At 39.1% G+C, this 21,719-nt stretch overlaps 2 protein-coding genes across 2 annotated transcripts; one reads left to right on the forward strand and one right to left on the reverse strand.

Annotated features, from left to right (window-relative positions):
* Positions 1-6,941: 6,941 nt before the first annotated feature.
* On the reverse strand, positions 6,942-13,307 carry LOC120768880 (pickpocket protein 19-like). Its single transcript, XM_040095634.1, has 6 exons — positions 13,090-13,307; positions 11,074-11,716; positions 10,807-10,956; positions 9,239-9,425; positions 8,909-9,160; positions 6,942-7,192 (listed from the first exon to the last, which is right to left on the reverse strand). The coding sequence occupies exons 1-6, from the start codon at positions 13,305-13,307 to the stop codon at positions 6,942-6,944; spliced, it is 1,701 nt and encodes a 566-aa protein (XP_039951568.1).
* A 3,718-nt stretch (positions 13,308-17,025) lies between these two features.
* LOC120768881 (pickpocket protein 19-like) lies at positions 17,026-21,047 on the forward strand. Its single transcript, XM_040095635.1, has 7 exons — positions 17,026-17,270; positions 17,334-17,973; positions 18,029-18,178; positions 19,979-20,111; positions 20,237-20,290; positions 20,381-20,623; positions 20,692-21,047. Exons 1-7 carry the CDS (start codon positions 17,026-17,028, stop codon positions 21,045-21,047), a joined length of 1,821 nt encoding a protein of 606 aa, XP_039951569.1.
* The last annotated feature ends 672 nt before the right edge of the window (positions 21,048-21,719 follow it).

Genomic DNA, 21,719 nt, shown 5'->3' on the forward strand with positions numbered 1-21,719 from the left:
AAATTACATATTTATTATGTAAACATTTGCACATTAACTTGCCTTGTGTGTTGTTTCGTTGTTGTTGTGCTTACAAGCATTCGCACACAATTTATTTGCACATTCGCAATTTGAAAATGCATTGCCCGAAATGAAATTAAGTGTTATCTAATTGAAAGCTTGTTTCCGATAATTGTGTAATGATCGTTCGGCTTCGGTTGTGAGCGCAAATATTTACAAGATTTCTCTGGTAATTTATGCGCATAAATGCATTTTTAATTAACAACAAATGACTGTGCAAATATTTATTTGGTTGCTATGCAACTCACTTTGTACTTGGAATTTCTATTTGGAAGCAATGAGCTGTGTCTTCAATGCGGGTCGGTCAACTCTTGAGTGAAACTATATACAAATTAGCGAAACTGAAGCAATTTGATTCAAAATTATTAATTTCCTATTATTTAATTACAAAAACAACGTTAATTTTCGTTGCATCGTAGCAATAATATTCTTCACAGAGAAGTTTCCATGGAAAAACTAGATTTCAACGGTCGGTTTGTATGGCAACTATTAGATGGTTCGATCTGGAAAATTTCTGCACACATTGCAGAGTTGACATAAAAAAGAATGTGTTCCAAATTTTGTGAAGATATCTTATCAAATAAAAAAGTTTTCCATACAAGCTATATGCTATAGTGATCCGATTTGCACAATTTCTCCGAAAATTGTACCATTCTTTTGGGTAATAAGCCATGCCAAATTTCATGGGAAAATATTTTCAAACAAAAATGTTTTCCATACAAGCACTTTATTCTGATTGTTCAATTTGTATAGCAGCTATATGCTATAGTGGTCCGATATCGACTGTTTAGACAAATGAGCAGCTTCTTGGCGAGAAAAAAGGTGGTAAGAAAAATTTCGGATTCTTATCACAGAGATTCCAATAGTACCCACAATTTTTTCTTCCAGCATCAATCTTACTTGCCCACTAATGATACCTTGTCCCTACCAAACAAATCTCTTGTCGCTGCAAGGTTTACTGAAAATAGTTTCAAATATGCTTTTATATGTATACTATTACCTCGCCAACCAACATCATGTGACTTTTTAAGTCCTTCAAGCACTGCTAATAGAGACTTTTTGTTATACTGCATTCTATACCCACTCTTACACAGCAAAGTTCTTAAGTTGGTAGACCTTCTTATATGATTATTATTACTTCTGTATCTCAGTTAATTGGCCCACAATATTGAGTTTCCAAGTTTCACTAATATAAGAAAGTACTTTCTCAGGCATTAACTTAGGGCTAATTTATATGTTTATAGGCAGGACCGACTCAGCTCGTCATGCTGAACATTTATGTATGGTATACTTTATGGGGTATCCGATGTTTCTTTCTAGGTATTGTTAATTTCGTGAAAAACTTAGAACTATAAAAACTCTATATAATATATAATAATATAGTTTCGAATGTAAAAATCGTTTTTTTATTAAACCATCCAAGACCCAAATAGTTCACGCAATAATATTTTTAATTCTAATTTAATATTTTTATTCCTAAAAAACAAACTCTTATCGGTACAAGGTTTAATGAAAACAGTTCCGAATATTTCACAACTATAAGCTGGTATTTTCTCAGGGATCATTACCTGTATCTAACCAAAGTATAATCATTATCGCACAAAATTAAAGATTGTACTTCATTTCCTCATAGAAGATATTACTTAACCTATAATAAACTAATTGGAATGGTGCACGAACGTGGACACTTGTGCCTCGTTATATGAGCGATAAGAAATCTGCTGTGAAACATGATTGAACGGCGAGGGTTTATTGGATACTGTTCCTCCGTTTACTTCTCCTCAGTATCCAGGCCATGAGAGAGAACTAATCCTTTAAAAGCTGAGAGCAAAAATAGTTTTTTTTTTTTTTTTAAGGGTGGCTGAAAGATTTTAACAAGCTTCAGGTATTAACTGCGTCTGTTTTGGATATCAAGAATGTTAGTCAAAAATCGATTATAATGTGACTACTAAAACATCTGATACTTTTGTGGGAAAATTTGTAATAAATGTAATTTCTTTTTTTTCGATACAATAGTTTACATTAGAGATATGTAAGCATAAAATATATAATTTCATGGTCCTTCCTATTCTTCTTTGGGTAATTACAGTAGCAGAACTGTTACACTCTGTTCTTGGGATGATTTCTTGAAAAAACCATCCTGTGCTAATTTCGCCGCAACTCTACACGAACTGCTTTCAACTGGGTAACACAATCAAACTGAATTTCCTGCACGACTTTTACACCCTCGATGCCGCTCTTTGCAGTCTGCTTAAAAAAATGCTATAAAATTATAAGCAAGAAAGTTTCTAGCAAGCTAACTCAATAGACGGGGGTTGGTACGGACGTTCAAGAATTCCACTATACAAAAACTGCTTGACTGCTTTATTTTGAATTTTACTCACTTTGTGTCACAATTTGCTCAAATTCAGTGCCGCGCCTGTGTTTTAGTCTCTCAATCAACCCTAGTTATTCAGCATGATGTCAACTGAGCTGCTTGAAAATTGTATTTAGAGATTTAATAGTTCAAGTGGAAACCGGATATTAAACATAACGTAAGGAATGGTTTGAAGAGTCTTATCACAGAAACCAGAGAACGTATATTGATTGAGAGAGACTCTTCCTTCATTTCGACAAAATACAACATTAAACCAGAAGAGGAGAAAAGAACATGATATATCCATTACCATTGAATTTTCCAAATAAGTATTTCTTAATTGCGATGTTATCTGCTATAGTACAAGTATATGTCTAGGAAGGCAATACGACCTCATGACTATTCATCAGTTCATTGGAAGAATTCAATCGAATTAGTTATTTAGCATTATCTATTTTCAATACGTATAAAGTCAGGAAAGGTTAATGAAACTAAATAATATAATCAATTAAATGAAATATTTATCAATACTCTCAGGTTAAGTCTACCCCTAATGACCGCTGATGAACTAACCGTAAATGTTGTACATGTATATAGTACATTTATTTGAGTATAGTGAATAGAAAGCTTTCCTAAAATTGGTATTATAAATATGTTTCCAGTAAAAGCTTTAACAGAAAATGTAGATTATATAATCTAAATGCATACTATACATAATCTATATTCTCTGGTTTTAAGTCTCAGCGGTGGTTTGTTTTGCTACGTATAAAATAAATCACATGATAGAAAAAAGCTTGCAAGATTTGCGCTTTTAAAAAGCTCCATGGAAAACATGTGGGTTAAAAACACCGAGAAAACTTTCGAAAAGCTTCAATAATTGTGCATTGTGCTTTTTTCAAAGCTTTCAAAGGTTCTTTTATTGGAAAACTGGGTTTGTTTCTATGCTACCGTTGTTATAGCGAAACTTTAGGGTTCGTATTGAATGGAAGTAAGTAGGTTATTGTTTCAAATAGTAAACATAAGATGACGCCTAAGGCAAATGCCTAGAATTTGTATAGCAGGAAATTTATAAAAAGTAAGTTTAGGTAAATTAATTTTTCCTTTTTAGAATTTTTTAGTTTAAGAGAAAACATGGCCCTTTTTGAATAGAATAGAAATAAATTGAGTTTGGCACTGCAAGCTAAGGTCTTTGGTGTTCTCCCCTGTATCACACAGACGATGTGATACCTTTTCGGACTTATGTATGCCACTACAGATTGCTGTGTAGAGTAGAATCAGGTGTTCTAGAATTTCTGGCTTCATGTCGCAAAACCAGCAGTTTTCACAAGAAACTATACTTATGTTGAACAGATGCATCTTGAACATGCTATGTACAGCATAAAATACTTCAAGTTGTCGCAATTGAGCTCTGGGGAGATTTATGTCACTTTTCACCTTTGTGAGGTTAACCAACTTTTAGCAACTTTGCCTAGCACATGCCTGTTGATTTTTTCCAATATATCTCTTTAGCCCCTCTTTCCTTCTGGCATAGCAGCTCATTTCCCACCTTTCTAGAAGCGAGCAAGCTCGTCAGCCAGTTTCTTACAGGCTACTCCTTTAGGATGCAGATGACGAGCCGTCGCCTACAAACTGATAGGCTGTTCAGCCATTCTGTCCTTTTCTGAGATTGCTTTGAGTGCCGATTGACTATCGCGGCGTATAGCAATACGATTATCATTGCGATAATCTATTTCTACACACAGACTAATTGCAAAAACTGCTGCTTGAAATATGCTCCGCAACCATTCCATAGGTATAGAAAGTTTATTCCACGGTTCTGCGAAGACTGCAGAAATGCCTTCCCTGAGTATTAATCAAACGTAAAGTTATTTCATTCAATCTTATTACCGAGAGTAACCTATTCATTTTCTCAGACGAGATTACTTTTTCTCTTCCATACCCTTTTGTTGTCATGTGGAAAATGCAGTACTTCAAGTGCTACCGTTCGGCACGCACGCATTTCCTCCGATGCACAGACGAAGGCAAGGGAAGATAATTGAAGCCCTACCGAAGCCTTCGATGCTTACGGTAACCATATAACCTTTGCATATGTAACAGTCTAATCAAGCAGAACTTACTCGGCTTACAGTCCCACAAATAACCGGGTAGACTGCATAATAATATATAAGCTTTTTAGCAATTTCCGCTAGGAAAACATTCCTGTTTTGGATGAAAGGTGGCTCCATGATTTCATTCCGATTTTCAATCGACAGACATCCGAGTGAACTGTACACAATGAACCCACTACAAAGCGCTAACAGTTGGCTGGTTTTGGGCGTCTGTATTTTGGAATGGGTTTAGAATAATTTTTATTGACTACCTTGAAAAAAATGTGATGAAAACAGCTACAATTACATAGCATTATTGGACCTTTTGAAAAAACGAACTCGCTGAAAAACGGTCGCGTTTAAAAAAAAAGAAAGAAAGTGGTGCAAAGTGCTGTTCCACCAAGTATCGTGTCACAAGTCAGTTAAAACGAAAGAAAAATCCATTAATTGGACTTCGAATTGCTTCCGCATTCACAGTGTTCTCCAAATCAGACTTCCAGCGACTATTTGATGTTCTCAGATCTCAAAAGAATGCTCGCTGGGTAGAAAGTTTCGTCGAATGAAGAGGTGATCGCGGAAACAGAGGCCTAATTTGAAGCAAAGGACAAACCATACTACAAAAAAACTATCATACTCTATAAAAACATTTTGCAAGAGATACTTTTATAAGATATAGTATCAATAAGTAGGAGATCAGTGTATTGCCCATGAAGGGGACTGTGTTGAATAATACAAATTTTGAAATAAAAATCTTTTACTATGGTAGGCCGGGGACTTTTCAATTGACCTATTAGCTATTGAGTTGTTGTTGTTTGAACGACAGAAGAGTATTCACATTTTCTTATGAGATTATTGCAAGTAAATTAATTATTTCGAAGCAAATGCGGGGTAATAACACCTTGGCAAACTTAGACTAAACATATACATAGAGGGGCTAGAGCAAAGCCGAGACTGAGTCCCAAAAAATAACAATATTTGAATATGAGTCTGGAGTTTTGGAGTCGAATTTCATATTTTTTTATGAACCATAGATCTTTGTACCAACAAATTTCCAGAAGATACTTGAGCAACCTGCTAAGAAAATAAAGAAATAAAAAAAGCGATTGTTCCGAGGGCACAATCACACATTCCGTCGTAATAAACATTAATCACTATTTAAAAAGAGCTCAACTTTTATTAACGCCTAGTAACTAGGCTTTTCTTTATTTGGCTGCCTAATCTCCTTCTTGTCTAATGTTCTTCGCTGCAATTTCACGCTGACCGTTAGACCGTTAGTGCACATTCGACTCTAAACATACTTAACTGTTTAAGTATCGACGAAATAAAATTAAAGAAATAGAAAGTAGAAACGGTAAATTAGGGCTCTTAAGTTCAGTGACCCGAGTCGAAACAAAGACCGCAAAACTTTTCAAACTTTCTAACACGCTGCCAGGCGGGGCGCTTTCGCATCTAATTTTTATTTCTATTTTCCGCGGGTTTTTCTGACATTTCCACATTCTTCTCACAACTAAATAAGTAGTTTCGCTCGTAAACGTTGCCACAGTCAAACAACAGTTAACAAGGAACGCGCAACTTTTCTTGAAAAAAAAATAACCGTTATTGTGGTCACACAACTACAAAAACACTCGCAGCGAACAAAGCAGCAAAAAAAGTGTCTGTGAAGCTTACTAAACTAAAGCGATGAGAACAATAAAATGCAATAAAAATTGCAACAAAAACAAAAAAGTACAAATTGTGTGGGTAAATTTTAAAGAAAGGGAACACTCGAGACTGCAGCAAAATTTTATGAAAATACAACTTTGCAAGAGAAATGATTGTGTTGAACACAAAGCGGAAGAAGAAGAAGAAGAAGTGTACCAAGAGGAAGCACAGCTAAGAGGCCACAAACTAGCATAGAGCGCAGCAACAGCGTGAAAACTCGAAGATATATCAGCGGCGCGCTGCTGGTGACAGTGACACTGGCAGTGACCATGATGTCGCCTTTGCCCAACGGAATCCACCTCATTCATGTTGCAGTCGACCGTGAAAATGACAGCTGCAATCATGCCAACAATAAACAAGAACAAGAGCAATAGCACGGAGGGGGATATAAGAAGCAAATCACTACAAGAGCCTGTGAAAACGCTGGTGAATGCCACCACAAACGGCATGCCGTCCGCCACAGCGCGTCGCGAGCAGGGAGAATGGTGAAGCAGCAACTTAAATGGCTGCAAAGCGGAGCACGCAAAACTTTGTTTAGAAGTAGGCAAGACAATGAAACGGAAATGACACGAAACAATGATTATTTTCGCCTTTCTCTTTTATTTTCCATATCGCTTTGTTTAAGCTTTATGTACATTTTTCGCATCACATCTCTTCTACTTCGTCTTCTTGTGAGCGGTAAGTGATTTTTATGATTGCCATTGGATTGGATGTAAATGCCACGCGCTTTATCGGTCTCAAGTGCTGTTGGCTTGCTTCTCCTTGGTGCTTTCGGGCTCCTTATTTTTAACGTCGTGGTCATATAATTGCCTCATCCAGTCTTCCAACAACTTGCTGTCGTAATTGTTGGCGGTTCTTAAAGGCTTTTTGCGCTTGTTTTGTACACTTCGAATACGTCGTGGCAAGTAAACGCAGAAATAGTAGATCAATTCAACGATACTTATAACGGAACAGCCGAGAAAGAGTGCGGTGGCGTTGCCGAAGTTCACTGTGAAAAGATGTAAACGGGTTAAAAAGTACGGTTTCTAAGGGACTTAAGCTTATAGAATTAAAAAATAGAGTTCATATATAGCCCTAGTAGATCAAACCTTAATCTTATGGGTCCTAACCTCAAGTTTTAGGCTAGATTTCATCTCGACATCATCTACGTTAGTTTTGCATTATCTGTGCCTAAAGTATTGGGTTATGTGAACGACCTCGCTGTCCACTGCTCAGGAATAAAACTTAATCGAATCTTAGTCGGCTCGAAGAAGGGAAAGGGATATCCGGAGGGTCACCATCTAACTGTCATTTCGGAGGAACCCCAAATCAAAATCATAAGAACACAAATTTCCAAATTCGATCTCCCGTCTTCAAGGGGTAGCGCTATTGCACTCTCGAGCTCTAACAAATATATCGGAGTTATCCTAGGTAAAAAAACTAAGCTGGAGAGAACATATTGAGAACAGGACTTCCAAATTCCTTAGAATTTAGAACTCCAGTAGATGATCCATTATTCCAAAGTGGGGTTTACTGTCCCATTTGGTCATTCGCTTTACACAAGTGCCATCCGCCACATACAGACATATGATTAGGCGATATGGTGGATGGCAATATCGAAAATGTGTCGTATTAAAGCCCTGGAAGTGCGACAGGTGCCTGCTGCAGATTACAAGCACAATGAAAACTAAATCAACTAAGGTTCTGGAGGTTACTCTTTTCATTCGGCTCATACATACACAGGAGAAGTATGATGCAACTGACCTTTGTAAGGCAAAGTTGGCAATGGGACCGAGAAAGTGACACTCATGAGGATTCACCGACGGATCGCAGGATGAAATAATCCATACACAGAAGGTAGATTCAAACTAAATGACTTTAATACAGTCTGTCAAGCTGATTTTGCGAGCATATCAGAAGGTGCCAAATGGGCTCTGCTCTAACCAGCAAGTCCATGATTCTCTAGTGGATAACGAAGCGACAATTTAGGTTAACCTCAACAGGCAACTGGAATAACAACATTTATGTTCACAGTCATATAGAAATAGGAGAAAATTACGCGAACTGGCCCATTCGGTGCGGCTGGATACACAATTCCCTTAAGCTGCTCCAGGCCATTCCGCTCCTTCAAGGGTTGTTTGAAGCAAAAGACTTTAGAGAAACTCCGCAGATCTTGGAACATAAGCAACAAAGGGCATACCACAAAATTACTTTGGTGTAGTGTTGATGGTTGACCGGACTAAGTGCGGTCTGGCGCTCACACCTGCCTTTTTAACCAACTAACCAACTACCCAAAGTAATAAGAGAAACTCTCGGAACTCACTCGATTCTCAGAATATATATTTTAAAATAATCTTCATATAAACGATAATACTTTCAGCTTTGTAATATCTTAAGAGGACAAGGCTTTACCATAACAAGTTTTCAGTTAGCTCAAAAGTATGCCGAATTGAACTAAGTTGCACTGAGTTAGATTTTGAAAAGTTTCAATAAGATGATAATTGTTGTAAGTTTTGGGATTTTGAATTGAAAAATACTGAATGAGTATCAACCGAGAACCAAATCTACACTAACTAAGTTACAACTAAAACTCAGAAGATATGAACCTCTCCAACATCTCCGCCGTCTTCACACTATTGGGATTTTTACCTCCACTTCTTAAGAAAAACTTTTTTAAATCGTTTAATATTTAACCTATCCTACCAGACTTTCATTTTCAACTCACCCAACAAATCCACCCAAGTGTAAACTACAGTCGTGCGAAAGACAACGATCGAGTCGCGCATAAAGTAAAAATCAAAGTCCACAAAGGAATCATTTGGTTTTTGTGTGACATGTGGCAGGTTATAAGCGCGTATGTCTATGAGATAGGCCAGTGAAAGACAGTTTAGGAAGCACTCGCAGACCATGCCAAGCTCTTGCAGGGTTGCCGACAAGACATCGCTTTCGCCGCTTTGCTGAAAGTACTTCAAACGTTCTAGAAATATTAAAAGCAAATGAGGTGAGCTATTTGTTCAAGACTAGGCAAAACATTTTCTCAAATTTGCTAGCTTACCATTATTTTTTGCCAAACAGGGCATGTCTGATAATTTGCACGATGGATATTGACTCGGTGGAAAAAACATGTCAAGCGTACAGTTGCAATACTTCATCGTATATTCCTGTTGGCATTCGGCACGGCAGTTTTCGAACATATATTTGTGGTTAAGTAGTGTTTTGAAGTCGGCGCTGTTGCGTTCATTCTGGAAATTTCCAGATAAGAATAGCTTATTAAATGCGGAGAGGTTTCAGGAGCTGCCATAGATATTAGGTTGTCAAATATCTGCCTTCTGCGATTTTTCTCTTTATTCAATGCTTTAGAAAAAGTGTTACAGTGATCAGGTTTAGTTAAAATATGCGCCGTTTCGTTCGAAAATCTGTCTTCATCTAGACGGCAACTTCATAATGCCCCGCTCGTTAAAGCCTCCCTCCTTATTTGCGGGGAACTCGGACAGCCATTTTTCGCAAGCCTCTTTTGAGTTCAACTTTACACCAACAAGGCCGTTCGCCATGGACAGGAACAGGTGGCAATCATTTGGCGCTATGTCCGGGCTATATGGTGGATGCGATAAAATCTCCTTTCCGAGCTCCCGTAGCTTCTGACGAGTCATCAACGAAGTGTGCGGTCTGGCGTTGTCCTTGTGAAACACTACACCCTTCCTGTTTGCCAATTCTGGTCGATTGTCTACTTCAAGCGGTCTAATTGTTCCCAGTAGATGGTAGAATTAAGCGTCTGGCTATTCGGGAGCAGCTCATTGTGGATGATTCCTTTCCAATCCCACCAAACACACAGCAAAACCTTCGTGACCTTCAATCCCGGCTTGCCCACTGTTTGGGACGATTTGACCACTACCGTTTTGGCTTGATATTGTCGTATGTGATCCATTTTTTGTCGCCAGTCACCATCCATTTTAAAAATGGGTCGAGTTCGTTCCGTTTCAGCAGCATATCGCAGGCGTTGATTCGGTCCAGAAGGTTTTTTTGCGTCAAATCATGCGGCACCCAAACATCAAGCTTTTTTGTGTATCCAGCCTTCTGCAGATGGTTTAAAATGGTTTGGTGACTAACTCCCATCTTCTGGGCGATGTCACGAGATGCCACATACCGGTCTAACTAGATGGGTTATTATTCGTCGAAACCATTCCTCTGCAGTTCGAAGTGATAGAGTACCATCCCTCAAAACACCATTTCACCACCACGTTTCTCTAGCGAATTTGCCTTTAATGAAGGAAAGCTGTAAAATAGCGCGAATTTCGGCGTTAGTGAACTCCATGTTTACACGTCAATAACTGTTGAACGCAACATTCAAACTAACTCTGTAGCGTTTTATACATAGCCGTGGAATTCAAAAAGACGGAAGAGTGATATTTGACAACCTAATATATTATTAAAAATCACTCCAAATTTATGCAAGGTCGAAAACTATCTTCAACTAAAAAGTGGTGAAGAGAGTTTTTTTCGAGCTCTTAATTTTAACCTCTTCTTTAAGAGTGACCATTGGTTGTAGGAGAGTTAGTCAAGGTCTTAATTGCAACCATCTTCTTTAAGAGTGACAACTGCTTAAAAGAGCTAAAATCAACTTACATCGAAGACGCACTCGCGCACATTCGACGGTATACTTCGAGTATTTGGATCGTAGAAACTAAGTTGTGCATTTAACTGGACGAAGACGATATCATTTAACCCCACGTGATTCGCATAACTCACCCAGACGCCAGGTTCCATCACCATAAACTGCAATTTAGAAGAAAAAAAACAAGAAAAATATGCAAAACCTTGCGAAACGACGAAAAGTTAAACTCGTCTCTTGCTCTCAAACTCCCACAACTAGTAAACCTCTCACACTCTCACCATAATTCCCTTTCGGTTATTTGCAAAAGGTGAATGCAACCGTTCGTTTATCAGCACTCGCAATTTTAAACTATTACCAGGCCCCTCTTGACTAGCACGCCACGGCCATTTATTGTCTAACGGTTTTCTTAATTGTCCCGTTATATCTTCGAGCGTATTAAAAGACATGCAAAAGCCATATACGGAGCGACGTGCTATAAATATATCACAACAATTCATTGGATTGTGACGCCACACACAATCTGTCAGCAGTTCGTCACAGCGCCACGCCATAAATTGTGCCACATTGGTGAAATTCACATAGTCCAAACTGCGAAGCGATTTGTTGCTCAGGCTCTGGAATACATCGAAATCACCGAAGCGTAGATTGTCATAAAGTGCCACCGTTTTTGTGAATAGCTGCTCCAGTTCGGTGTTGTGGTGCTCGGGACGCAGAAAGTTTTCTTTTGCCGAAGCGAAACGCGCCCAATTAAAGCGATTATCGTTACATATATACACCTCGGGGAAAACGATGCGATAAACCGGATAATTTGTTGAGTTAACAACTGTCTTGAATTGACGTTTGTTATAGCGTGCGGCCAGCTTTTGTATGACGAAGATCAGCATGCCAAGTGCACAGAGAAAGCCAACGGTCCAAAATAGGCTGAAAGCGAGAAAGACGTCATTAATTGGTGCAATTTTTAGGTAACCTGGTATCCATTTGTGTGCAAAAAATTATAAAGCTCGGTTGTTGAAAGAGTGTGCCAAAATGATACAAACATTCTTAATGATACCGGTGTCACACTTTTGGGTTAAAATAGTATTTCTTATTTTTTATTATTTATTTATTTAATTTTCTAATAATACCAGGTTGTACAATAAGTTATGTCGTTCGATAAGAGAAACACAATTTTATGACTCAAAATACACTTTCTTATTCAGTATAATCTCCCTGAACATTACTACACTTGCTCGATCCTCCAATCTGTGAACCCCATCCCTGAAGTGATAATCCGGAAGATAAGGCAAAATACGCTTCAACAGCCATTATGACTTCCTCATATGATGAAAAATGCTTGCCACGCTTAAATTTTTTGATTTTCTGGAAACAAATGGAAGTCGCTGAGGGCTAAATCTGGTGAATACAGTGGATGCTCCAACCATTTGAACTTTAATTCACGGATTTTAGCTATTGTCAAAATGCTCTTGTGACACGGTGCATTATCCTGATGAAACAGGATTTTATTCTTTGCAAACCGGTTTTTTTTCACGAATTTTTTCCTTCAAGTGGTCCAAAAAGTTGCAATAATATTTAGAATTAATTTTTTTACCAGCTTGTAAGTAATCTACAAACAAAATTCCTCTCGCATCCCAAAAAACTGATGCCAGAAGGTTGGCTGATTTCAGGACACGAACTCGTTTCGAAGCCGAATCAGGTTCACACCACTCTTTAGCCTCTTGTTTTTATTCAGGATCATGGTGATAGACCTAAGTCTCATCCATAATGATGAATCGACGCACAAAATCTATTTTATTCTTTTTAAAACACTCCAAATATTGCTGAGAAATTCGAATGTGTTTTTGTTCCATTGTTAACGAATGCGCCACCGATTGTGCACACAGTTTTCTAAAACCCAAAATTTCACTTAAAATATGGCTCACACTGCCTAATGAAATATATAGAGCCTCTACTAAACTTTCTCAGTCAATAGACGATCTCCGAAAACCATATCCTGTATTTTGGCTATGATTTCTGGTGTTGATGCGATTTTTGGACGTCCTGCATGTGGATCGTCTTCAAGGCTTGTACGACCACGTTTAAATTCAGCAACCCATCTTTCTACTGTTCTAATTGTAGGTGAACACTTTTAACATTCGCCTGTGAATTTCTTTTGGTGCTAACAAAACAAAAAAAAAAATTGGACTAGTAGCAACACCCTTTCTTATCGAACGACAAAACTTATTGAACAACTTGGTATTTTATATTTCTATAAGTGATTTGTTTTGAACACTTTCGCACTCCTCCCAGCCGCTTACCGTGTCAATCGATTCATATTCGCCTCGAGTGTCTTGCTCAAACCATGTATGCTGGTCTGCTGACCGAATTCAGTGACAAATTGTTTTACGACTTTCAAATCTTTACAAACTTTCTGCCGCGTTTCGTTTTGCTCGCGACGGTTTTCAAATGTTATCAAATTAGCACGCGGATAGATGCGAGTTAAGCGGCGATTCGGTACGATCTCTTGTGTTAGCATTGCTTCTGGTACTTTTTTATGGTTGGTGCTTGAATTTTACAATAACTCAACAAATGTATTTCCAATTTGTGTTTCCGAATTCCAATTTGACACCGTTGACATCTGGGAGCTAACGCGTGTACTTTCACTTTAGCGCTGCAAGTGGCGCCGCCATGCGATTTTATAGAGAGCGCAAATTACATATTACCGTTAGGCGTACAATACATTAAATTTTAGTAGACCTCCGAGTTGTGCGCGGAATTACCGTGGGTTGTCTTTTATTTACAAGTGTCAACTGTTAATATTTTACAGCCCAGCGCTGGCGCTCGAGTATAACAGTTGGCGCCAATAAAGTTCACATGCATTGCATGTATTTGCCGTTATTTGACCTGCGCTATTTAATTCATTGTAAACATGAATAGTTGTAATACAAACACATTTAATTTTGATTGACATTTGATTACAGCTGCGGCGCTGACAGGCGGCACTCAATAGTCCACACACACATTCGGTAAAAAAGAAGTTTATGAGAATGTGTTGGTGCAGACAGTGAATATGTGTTAATTTGTTGCTCCAAATGGCACGTGTAATGCATATTTTAAGAATACAAAATTACAAAGTGTTTAAAGAGCTCATTTTGTAACAACTAGTTTCAGCCAATTGCTGTAATTTAAGGCTAATCTGTGAGCACTGGCACCACTTGCAACTTGCAGTGTAGAAAAGGGAACGATTTTTGATCAGCAATCAGCAATCACATGTTTGACAATTCTCTAGTTGGCAAGGCAACTCGAGCTCTTCTTCTACTACGGATGGTGATTGGACCCCAAGGACATCATTCAAAGAATGCAGTGAAGGTATTATTAGCTCCAACGTAGTTTGTTCTGTATATGTCTGAAGTCAGTGCGTTCATAGTCTAGCCGGCAAATGTGGAATATCTTCGCCATAATTAAGAAATTAACCCTTGAAACACCTAGAAGCCGACTCCTCTCGAATGAGGTGACGACAAGGATAATTTCTAGGCTTCTTTTGAAGCTTTTTCGTTCACCTTACACCACATCCAGGTGACCCTACCGGTGCGGCGTATTTTACGACCGACCGTTGCCAACAACGTTCCATTGTCTTTCCTTAGTTACTGCCGGCTAACGATTTGTGGATTGATGCGACAGTCCGGAACGAAACAATAGGTGCTGTTGAACCTTAGGCTTGTCAAAGATAAGAATTTCATCAACATTGACTGCAATATTAAGGTTCAGCGTATACTCTTTCTCTTTAACCAGCGTAAACACCACCAACAATGTCAGCCTAGAAATCCAACGCAGAATAACTCTTGCCAACAGGTGTTACTTCGGACTGAGTAGGCAATTGAGTCCTCTCCGTCTATGGGTGTGTCTCCCTTTTTGTGAATTGGGCAGGGTCCACTTAAGTTCCAATCGTTGGGCATTCTTTCATCCGACCATTTTTTACAAGAAAGTAGATGCATGCTCCTTATCAGTTCTTCGTCGCTGAATTTGAAACGCTCGACAGGCAATCCATCGGCTCCCGCCGCTTTGTTGTTTTTCAGATGGGTAATTGCCATTCAAACTGCTTCATGGGCAATGGATCATCTCCTCCATCGTCAAATATTAGGGAAGCGCGTTTACCATATCCTGGTGGAACACTATCATTCAACAGGGTGGAGAAGTTTTCTGTTCATAATTTCAGTATGCTCTGGGGATTAGTTACTAGATTGTCGCTGAGGGTTCTACATTATATATATATCCGAGTTGTAAAATCTTTGGTTAGCATCTCTCTTTTTTATTTGCAAATGCGTCCCACTTCCCTTTCCAACTCTTGATATCTATCCCATCCCGCATTGTGGTTGTGGTCGATCGTAACGTTGCGAGGTAAGCAGTCCTCTTCGCTGCGACTCGGCAATCCTAACCGTACCAGCTGTTCTTTTGCATTTTCCGAAAAACAACGGTTTCCGTTGCAGCTGTACGTAAGGAGCTTGAAATGCCGCCCTACAGTTCCCTTACACCGAGTTGTTGACGACTGCTCTCGGAGAGAAGGAGTGCAAGTTGAGTAGAAAATCGTTCGGTTGTCTGTTATGATTACAGCTTCCCGACGTCAAACCTTCCTTGTGTTTGTTGACGTATATTCTTTGCTGCACAGCGACGGGTGCGTATCTTGGCTGCAACAAGATAGTAGTCCGAGTAGATATTAGGACCTCGGAGCGTACGCACGTCTAATACACTGGAAACGTGTATTCCGTCTATTACAACATAATCGATCTGGTGGCTTTTCGATCCGGAGACAGCCAGGTAGCTTGATGAATTTTTCTATGCTGAAATCTAGTACTACAGAGAACCATATTTCGGGCCCCGGCGAAGTCGATCAGCCTCAACCCATTTGGGCAAGAACTTCGCTTTGATGCGCAGTGTGGCTAGACGTTAATACACCCGGGTGAATGACAGTACTCGCGACGGGGTCTCTCTCCCACCACGAGTCGCACACCGTAAGCCTTAATTCGTTTGCAATGGTCGTCATCAAAATGGGGGTCTCTCAACCGAGGCTGGTTGTTATTTTTCATTGGAGCGTTTTTTTTTCGTAGCGGGTCCCACACCCATCGCACCACCCTGCAACGGGGATGATTCGCCTTCTCACTTTAGCTGGTTTTCAAACTGTTATTGTTAAGAGGATACTACTTGGTCAAAGACCGGAAGTTCTGAACTGTTTGAGCCATCTCTAATAGAATCGTGTCTGGGCACTCACAAGTGAATGGGGATCAGAGAACTTTACTCACTTGCGTGAACTTCTACACATGACTCCATCCTCCAATTTATACTTACTTTGAACAAATAACGCAGAGCAAATGGCAATCAAAAACAAACAGCAAGAACGAAACCAATATGGTTCAAAGATAATAAAAGTAAACTCAGGACTTATTACATAAATCTAGGAATCGAATTCGCTAAAAAATGTTTGCCTTTTATATCTGGATTTACCTAAGAAAACACAAACATAATTTATTGAAGATAATCATAGCAGAACACTACAATTTGTGATATTCTGTTATATAAATCCACAGTTTTCTAATATTAGAAATCCAATATAAAAAAAATTTACAAAAGTGTGTAAATTTTTCCCCCTGTTCATGCAACAGACTCCACTTACAGAGCAAACAAGCGATCTCAAATTTTGTATGTAAATATTTTTGTTTTCACACCGAATTTTCCTGCCGTTGACAAAGCAAAACGCACAATAAAGCTCTAAAATCACAACTGAAAGCATAAGTCAGAAACCGTTTATACACCTTGAGGCAGGCGTTGCACTGTCGGCACCACACGTGGCACGGAGACCATGACCTGTTTGAATGTACTCAAAAACCCGCCAACTCAATAGCGTGTGGACAATTTTTGCAAATCTTTGTAAATAATCATATTTATGGAACAAACGGTAAATATTTACCAGCGCACACAGTTACACAAATACACAAAGCACACAGACATTAACTGCTACGCATATTGAAAAACAAACGCACACACACACACTCATAATCAAGTAAGACCCGATGGTCATTGGAAGAGGATGAGACGTGTAAATAACTTGTTGTCATAAGTCTATAAGCCATTGACTAGGCAAACATAGCGTCATGAACAATGGAATGAAACAAAACACAAAGCATTTTCTAGCCAGCCTGGTGAGTTCTAGTTTTGGTTTATTTCCAGTCGACATCCGACCGCCAATCAATTACGGAAAAATGGTTTATCCAGCACGCTTTCAGGCGCCACAAGCTAACGCGCTGCATTTGTCCTACTCGCCGGGGCATACGCCTTTGCCACAGAAGCCGCGCATGATAATACAGCTGCCGTCCTGGAAGAGTATACGACGCACGGCCGGCGAGATCAGCGCCTCCGCCTGGGAGCTGGCCTTCCGCTTCGGCCAGAGCACGACAATTCACGGCATCAATCGGTTGTTCAGCAGGAACGCCGGAAAGTATGAACGGTGAGTAGCAGAGGTCAGGCACTCCAATTCGTTTAGAATATCCTCTAATTTTTTATACCACAGCTGCGTCTGGTTCCTCACCGTTATGCTCGCTCTACTCGGCGCCATTTACGTTAGTCTCTTGCTCTCTGATCGCTTCAGAGAAGGCCGATTGGAGACAGTGGTGGATAGCACGCGTTATCCCATTTACCACATTAGCTTTCCGGTAGTGACGATATGCAATATGAATCAACTGAATTGGCAAAGGCTGGAAGAGGCCAAGCGTCGTTATCTCGAGCCCAATGTAACATCGGAAAGTCAAGAACTTTTCGAGCGTGTTCTTGGCAGTTTTGATAACATAAAGTTTGCCGGCTTTGAAAGTTTTATGAAATTCAAAAACATTTCTCTCGATTCGTTGAATTACATCAATTTTACTGAAGTAATGATTTTTATGACTTGGCGTTGCGAGGAATTCTTGAGTCATTGTGTGTGGAATCGTTTGACCATGAACTGTTGTGACATCTTCTCTTTGCGACGCAGCAAAAATGGTCTCTGTTGGGCTTTCAACACTTTGGAAACGGATGAGGGACGACAGCGCCAAAAAGTTGATAAGCTGTGGCCTTGGCATACAGGCGCCGCCAGTCCAGGTAGTGGACTCATCGTACACGCACTTATCAATCCAAAGAAACACTGTCCAAGCAGCACCAACGAGAAGGGCGTAAATGTAAGATGAGAAATGGATTTGTTTAAATAAAGCATGTATTAATATAGTTTCTTAGGTTATGATTTCGGAGCCAAATGTGTGGCATAAGGATCCAATCAACATACTGGAAAATATGCACGCATTGGTGGAGGTAGAACCCGAAATGTATTTCCATGACAATAGTACTCGTCGATTGAGTACTGAGTCGAGAGAGTGCATTTTCAATGTAAGCGATTATCCGAATAAGCTTATTACTTTCTTATATAAGGAATTATATGATAAATAATACTTAGTGCTAAGGAGAATTAGCCATTCATATATATGAAATAATCATGAACATATTCGAACAGGTAGGTTACTCCTCCTAATTATTTGTGATAGTATCACTTACTCGCTTAGATACATCAAATCCGGTCATAAATAAATATAACTGACATTTTAGGTTCACCTCTTTTGGAATCCTTTGATATTCCCCCTTTAGCAAGTGCTTAAGAACGGTATATACATACATATACCGGTCATCATTAGAGCAACCAAAAAGCTCTTACGTGGTCTGTAAGTATCGCATTGGTCAACAAATTGAGTTGGGTTACATATCGTGAGAGTTCTATGAACTTGTAATTTGCAAAATGTAAATTTCTACCCCTACGCCATTAAAGAAAAGGAAGAATTTTCTACCTCCAAGTATTTCGGGATTCATATTCACAGCGGTTAGTTTTGCCGTTCATTTTCGTGAATCTTCGTCGATTGAGGCTTACGGTTCTTTGGATCCAAAGGCTTTGCCGCAAACTTAGTTCTGATATTAATAATAAGTGTCCGTGCTGTAGTTGATTAGCTCGCTCTCTACATTATGAATAGCGCTTTAATGAAGGTAAGTACCCAGCTATGCAGGTTTTCCACAGACAATCCTTCAAGGCTGGAGCTATTTTCCACTGCCTGTACGCGAAGGTTCTCTTGTTCTCTTCTTCAAGATAATGAGCTTATGCTAAACTCAACGGTATATTAAAAAGTGGTTCATAAAGTTTAAAATCAAAGTAGTTCTGCTTTTGATACCCATTTTAAAAGCTTCTCCTTACATTGCACTGGCCTTTCCCATCATTCGAGTGCAAGAACATGTGGGAAGCTCTAAGACATATTTCTTTCTAAGTTTAAATGTTTAAATGTCAAAATGTTAAGAATAATATAGCGTTCGTCTGAACAGGATTTGCGCGACCCTCAATAGGTCGTAAAAATCTTTATGAGTCTTGACGATAATCTTTTATAGCTATTTGTGAAAACTATATTTTTTATCTGCTGTGAGGGCCCTATAACCTTGATAAAGTCTACATGCTTGCTGGGAAGATTGCCAAGGCGCCATCTACAGAAGCTGTATGGAAGCAGACGAGGTGGAAACAATAGAACACTGTCCCAGACTGTCCCACGTTTGGAAGGTCAAGACTTAAACACTTGGGAGCGGATACCTTCAGAAATCCCATCATTCGACGGAGTCGGTGGAAATTAAACGCCTGTGCAAATTTGTATTGGTTATTAAACGTTTTGCTAATTAATAAGTTCGAACACAAGAGTTCTTTACTTCTATGGCTTCACAAAGAACTATGTACACGTGTGATCTTTTATCAGCCATCTAACCCAACCTAAGAAACACTCGAAGTCGAATTCGGTTTAATTTGTGCGAATAGGTATCGTATCGTATAATTCATTTATGTAAGCCCTGAAGTGACTGTTATTTAGTTTTGTCACCGTAACTTTTACCGAACGTTTTAATTGATAAAACAACATGATTGCCTATCCCGTAGCAGAGTGCACGAGTGGTTTCATATAGTACATTTGTTTAGTAGACACTAGACTCAAGACTTATATTCCCAATCTAACCATTTTTTAAAGAAAAATGAAGAAACCGTAAGGAATGACGTCTCATCACGTCTATTATTCTTCTATTTATTCAGTCCATTAAAGAGTTTAAAATGAATTTACAGTTTCCCTTAAATTATTTTCTCTTTCACTTGATTTGCCCACCGTAAACCAGGACGAAACGAAATCAAAGTATTTTCGCACACTTCATGGTTACGTTTATATGATTGAAAATTGCCAATCAGAGTGCCATCAACAGTACTTGGTGAAATTTTGTAATTGCACGTTGGATTTGCTATTTCCACCTGGTAAGCACGTACAAACCATCATTCAACCACAGATTCATACTCGGTTCCACACGTTGCTTTCTCTCTTATCCCACTCAAGCGTTAGTTTTCGTACCTAAAACTAGGCTTTACTTGTTTACTTTCAGGACCCCATCCCAGCTGTCAAGCGAAGAACCTGTTGTGTTTGGCGCAAAATAACGGTAATGCACAAAAGTTAACTTACTCATTCTCGCTCTATCACTTGCTCCCTTACTCTTTTCGCTCTCTCTTACGCTCACTCGTATTTGCAGATCGCTTTGTATACTCTCGCCGCGAGGAGGAAGAATTATATGTGCGCAACTATCACGAAAGCATGGTTTGTGAGTGTTACCGCAATTGTCACTCGCTCAGCTATATGACGGATGAACGTTCAACATCTATATCGGAGGAAACGCGCGGCAATCACTCAATTGTCGTCTTAGATATACATTTTCGTTTCCAAACAATCATGGTTTTTCGCACGGGTTTAGTCTTCGGTTGGGTGGACTTAATAGGTAAGTTGATGGCGTAACTTTAACTTTGCTTTCTGAAGCTGTAAAGTTGTGGTCTCTTGTGGTTTTAGTTGCTTTTGGTGGACTTGCTGGTCTCTTTCTCGGTTGCTCGCTGATTAGCACCATGGAGTTGGCCTACTTTCTGCTTGTCGATCTGCCCACGTTTGTGCTGCAAGAATACCGCAAAAATAAGGGTAAAATACAAATTCAACAACGTGCGAGCGTTAGGCCCTTGCAACAACTGTACAAAAACAAAATTAGTAATTTGAAGCCACAATTCAATATGAAAGGCCAACTAATTCAACCACAAAGCTATGAAAGACTTTACAATAATATCAAAATTAGACGGAGGCCGCCGCTTATTACAGACTGGCAGGCGCCACAAATCGCCAAAATACACCACTGGAGCAGCAAAAATAACAAATAAATTATTTAGCGATTTAATGATAGTAATTTTACATACAAATTGCAAAAATTATTGATCTTAAGGCATGATAATAAACTATAATCTCATCTAGTGCTCAAAAAATATTACTCTAAATTAAAATATATGAAAGCGATATAACTGGTGACCTAATTATGGGTACTTTTACAATAGCTTTTAGTAATAGTGTCAAGCTGTCATGTTCTTTTTGTTCAGTATAGTATAAGAAAATATAACAGCAGTAGCTCAGAGTCGATTCGGCACTGTTCGCAACCACTCGAACTGACGTATTGAAAAGAATAGATCTTCGATTGAAAGCGTATAAAATATAGCTTGTGCAATAACTGAAGCCGCTCGACCTTCCCAGTGACATCGCTTTGTTCTATGAGCTATAGAAAAGAGCCAAGAAGATCCGAAATTTTCGAGACAAATTCAGTTCAGCAATGAGGCCCATTTCTGCCTCAGTGGGTATGTAAACCAGCAAAATTGCCGCATTTGGGACGAAAACCAACCTGAAGAGGATCTGGAGCTATCCTTTCATATAAAAAAGTGTGTTTTGTTGGCCGCTGGAATCATCGATCCATATTTCTTCAAAACTAATGTCGATGAGAACGTAACCGTCAATGACGACCATATCGCGCCATGATTACCGACTATTATTTGATGCCTGAAATT

The sequence above is a fragment of the Bactrocera tryoni genome, chromosome 2 (assembly GCF_016617805.1).
Source record: "Bactrocera tryoni isolate S06 chromosome 2, CSIRO_BtryS06_freeze2, whole genome shotgun sequence".
NCBI lineage: Eukaryota > Metazoa > Arthropoda > Insecta > Diptera > Tephritidae > Bactrocera > Bactrocera tryoni.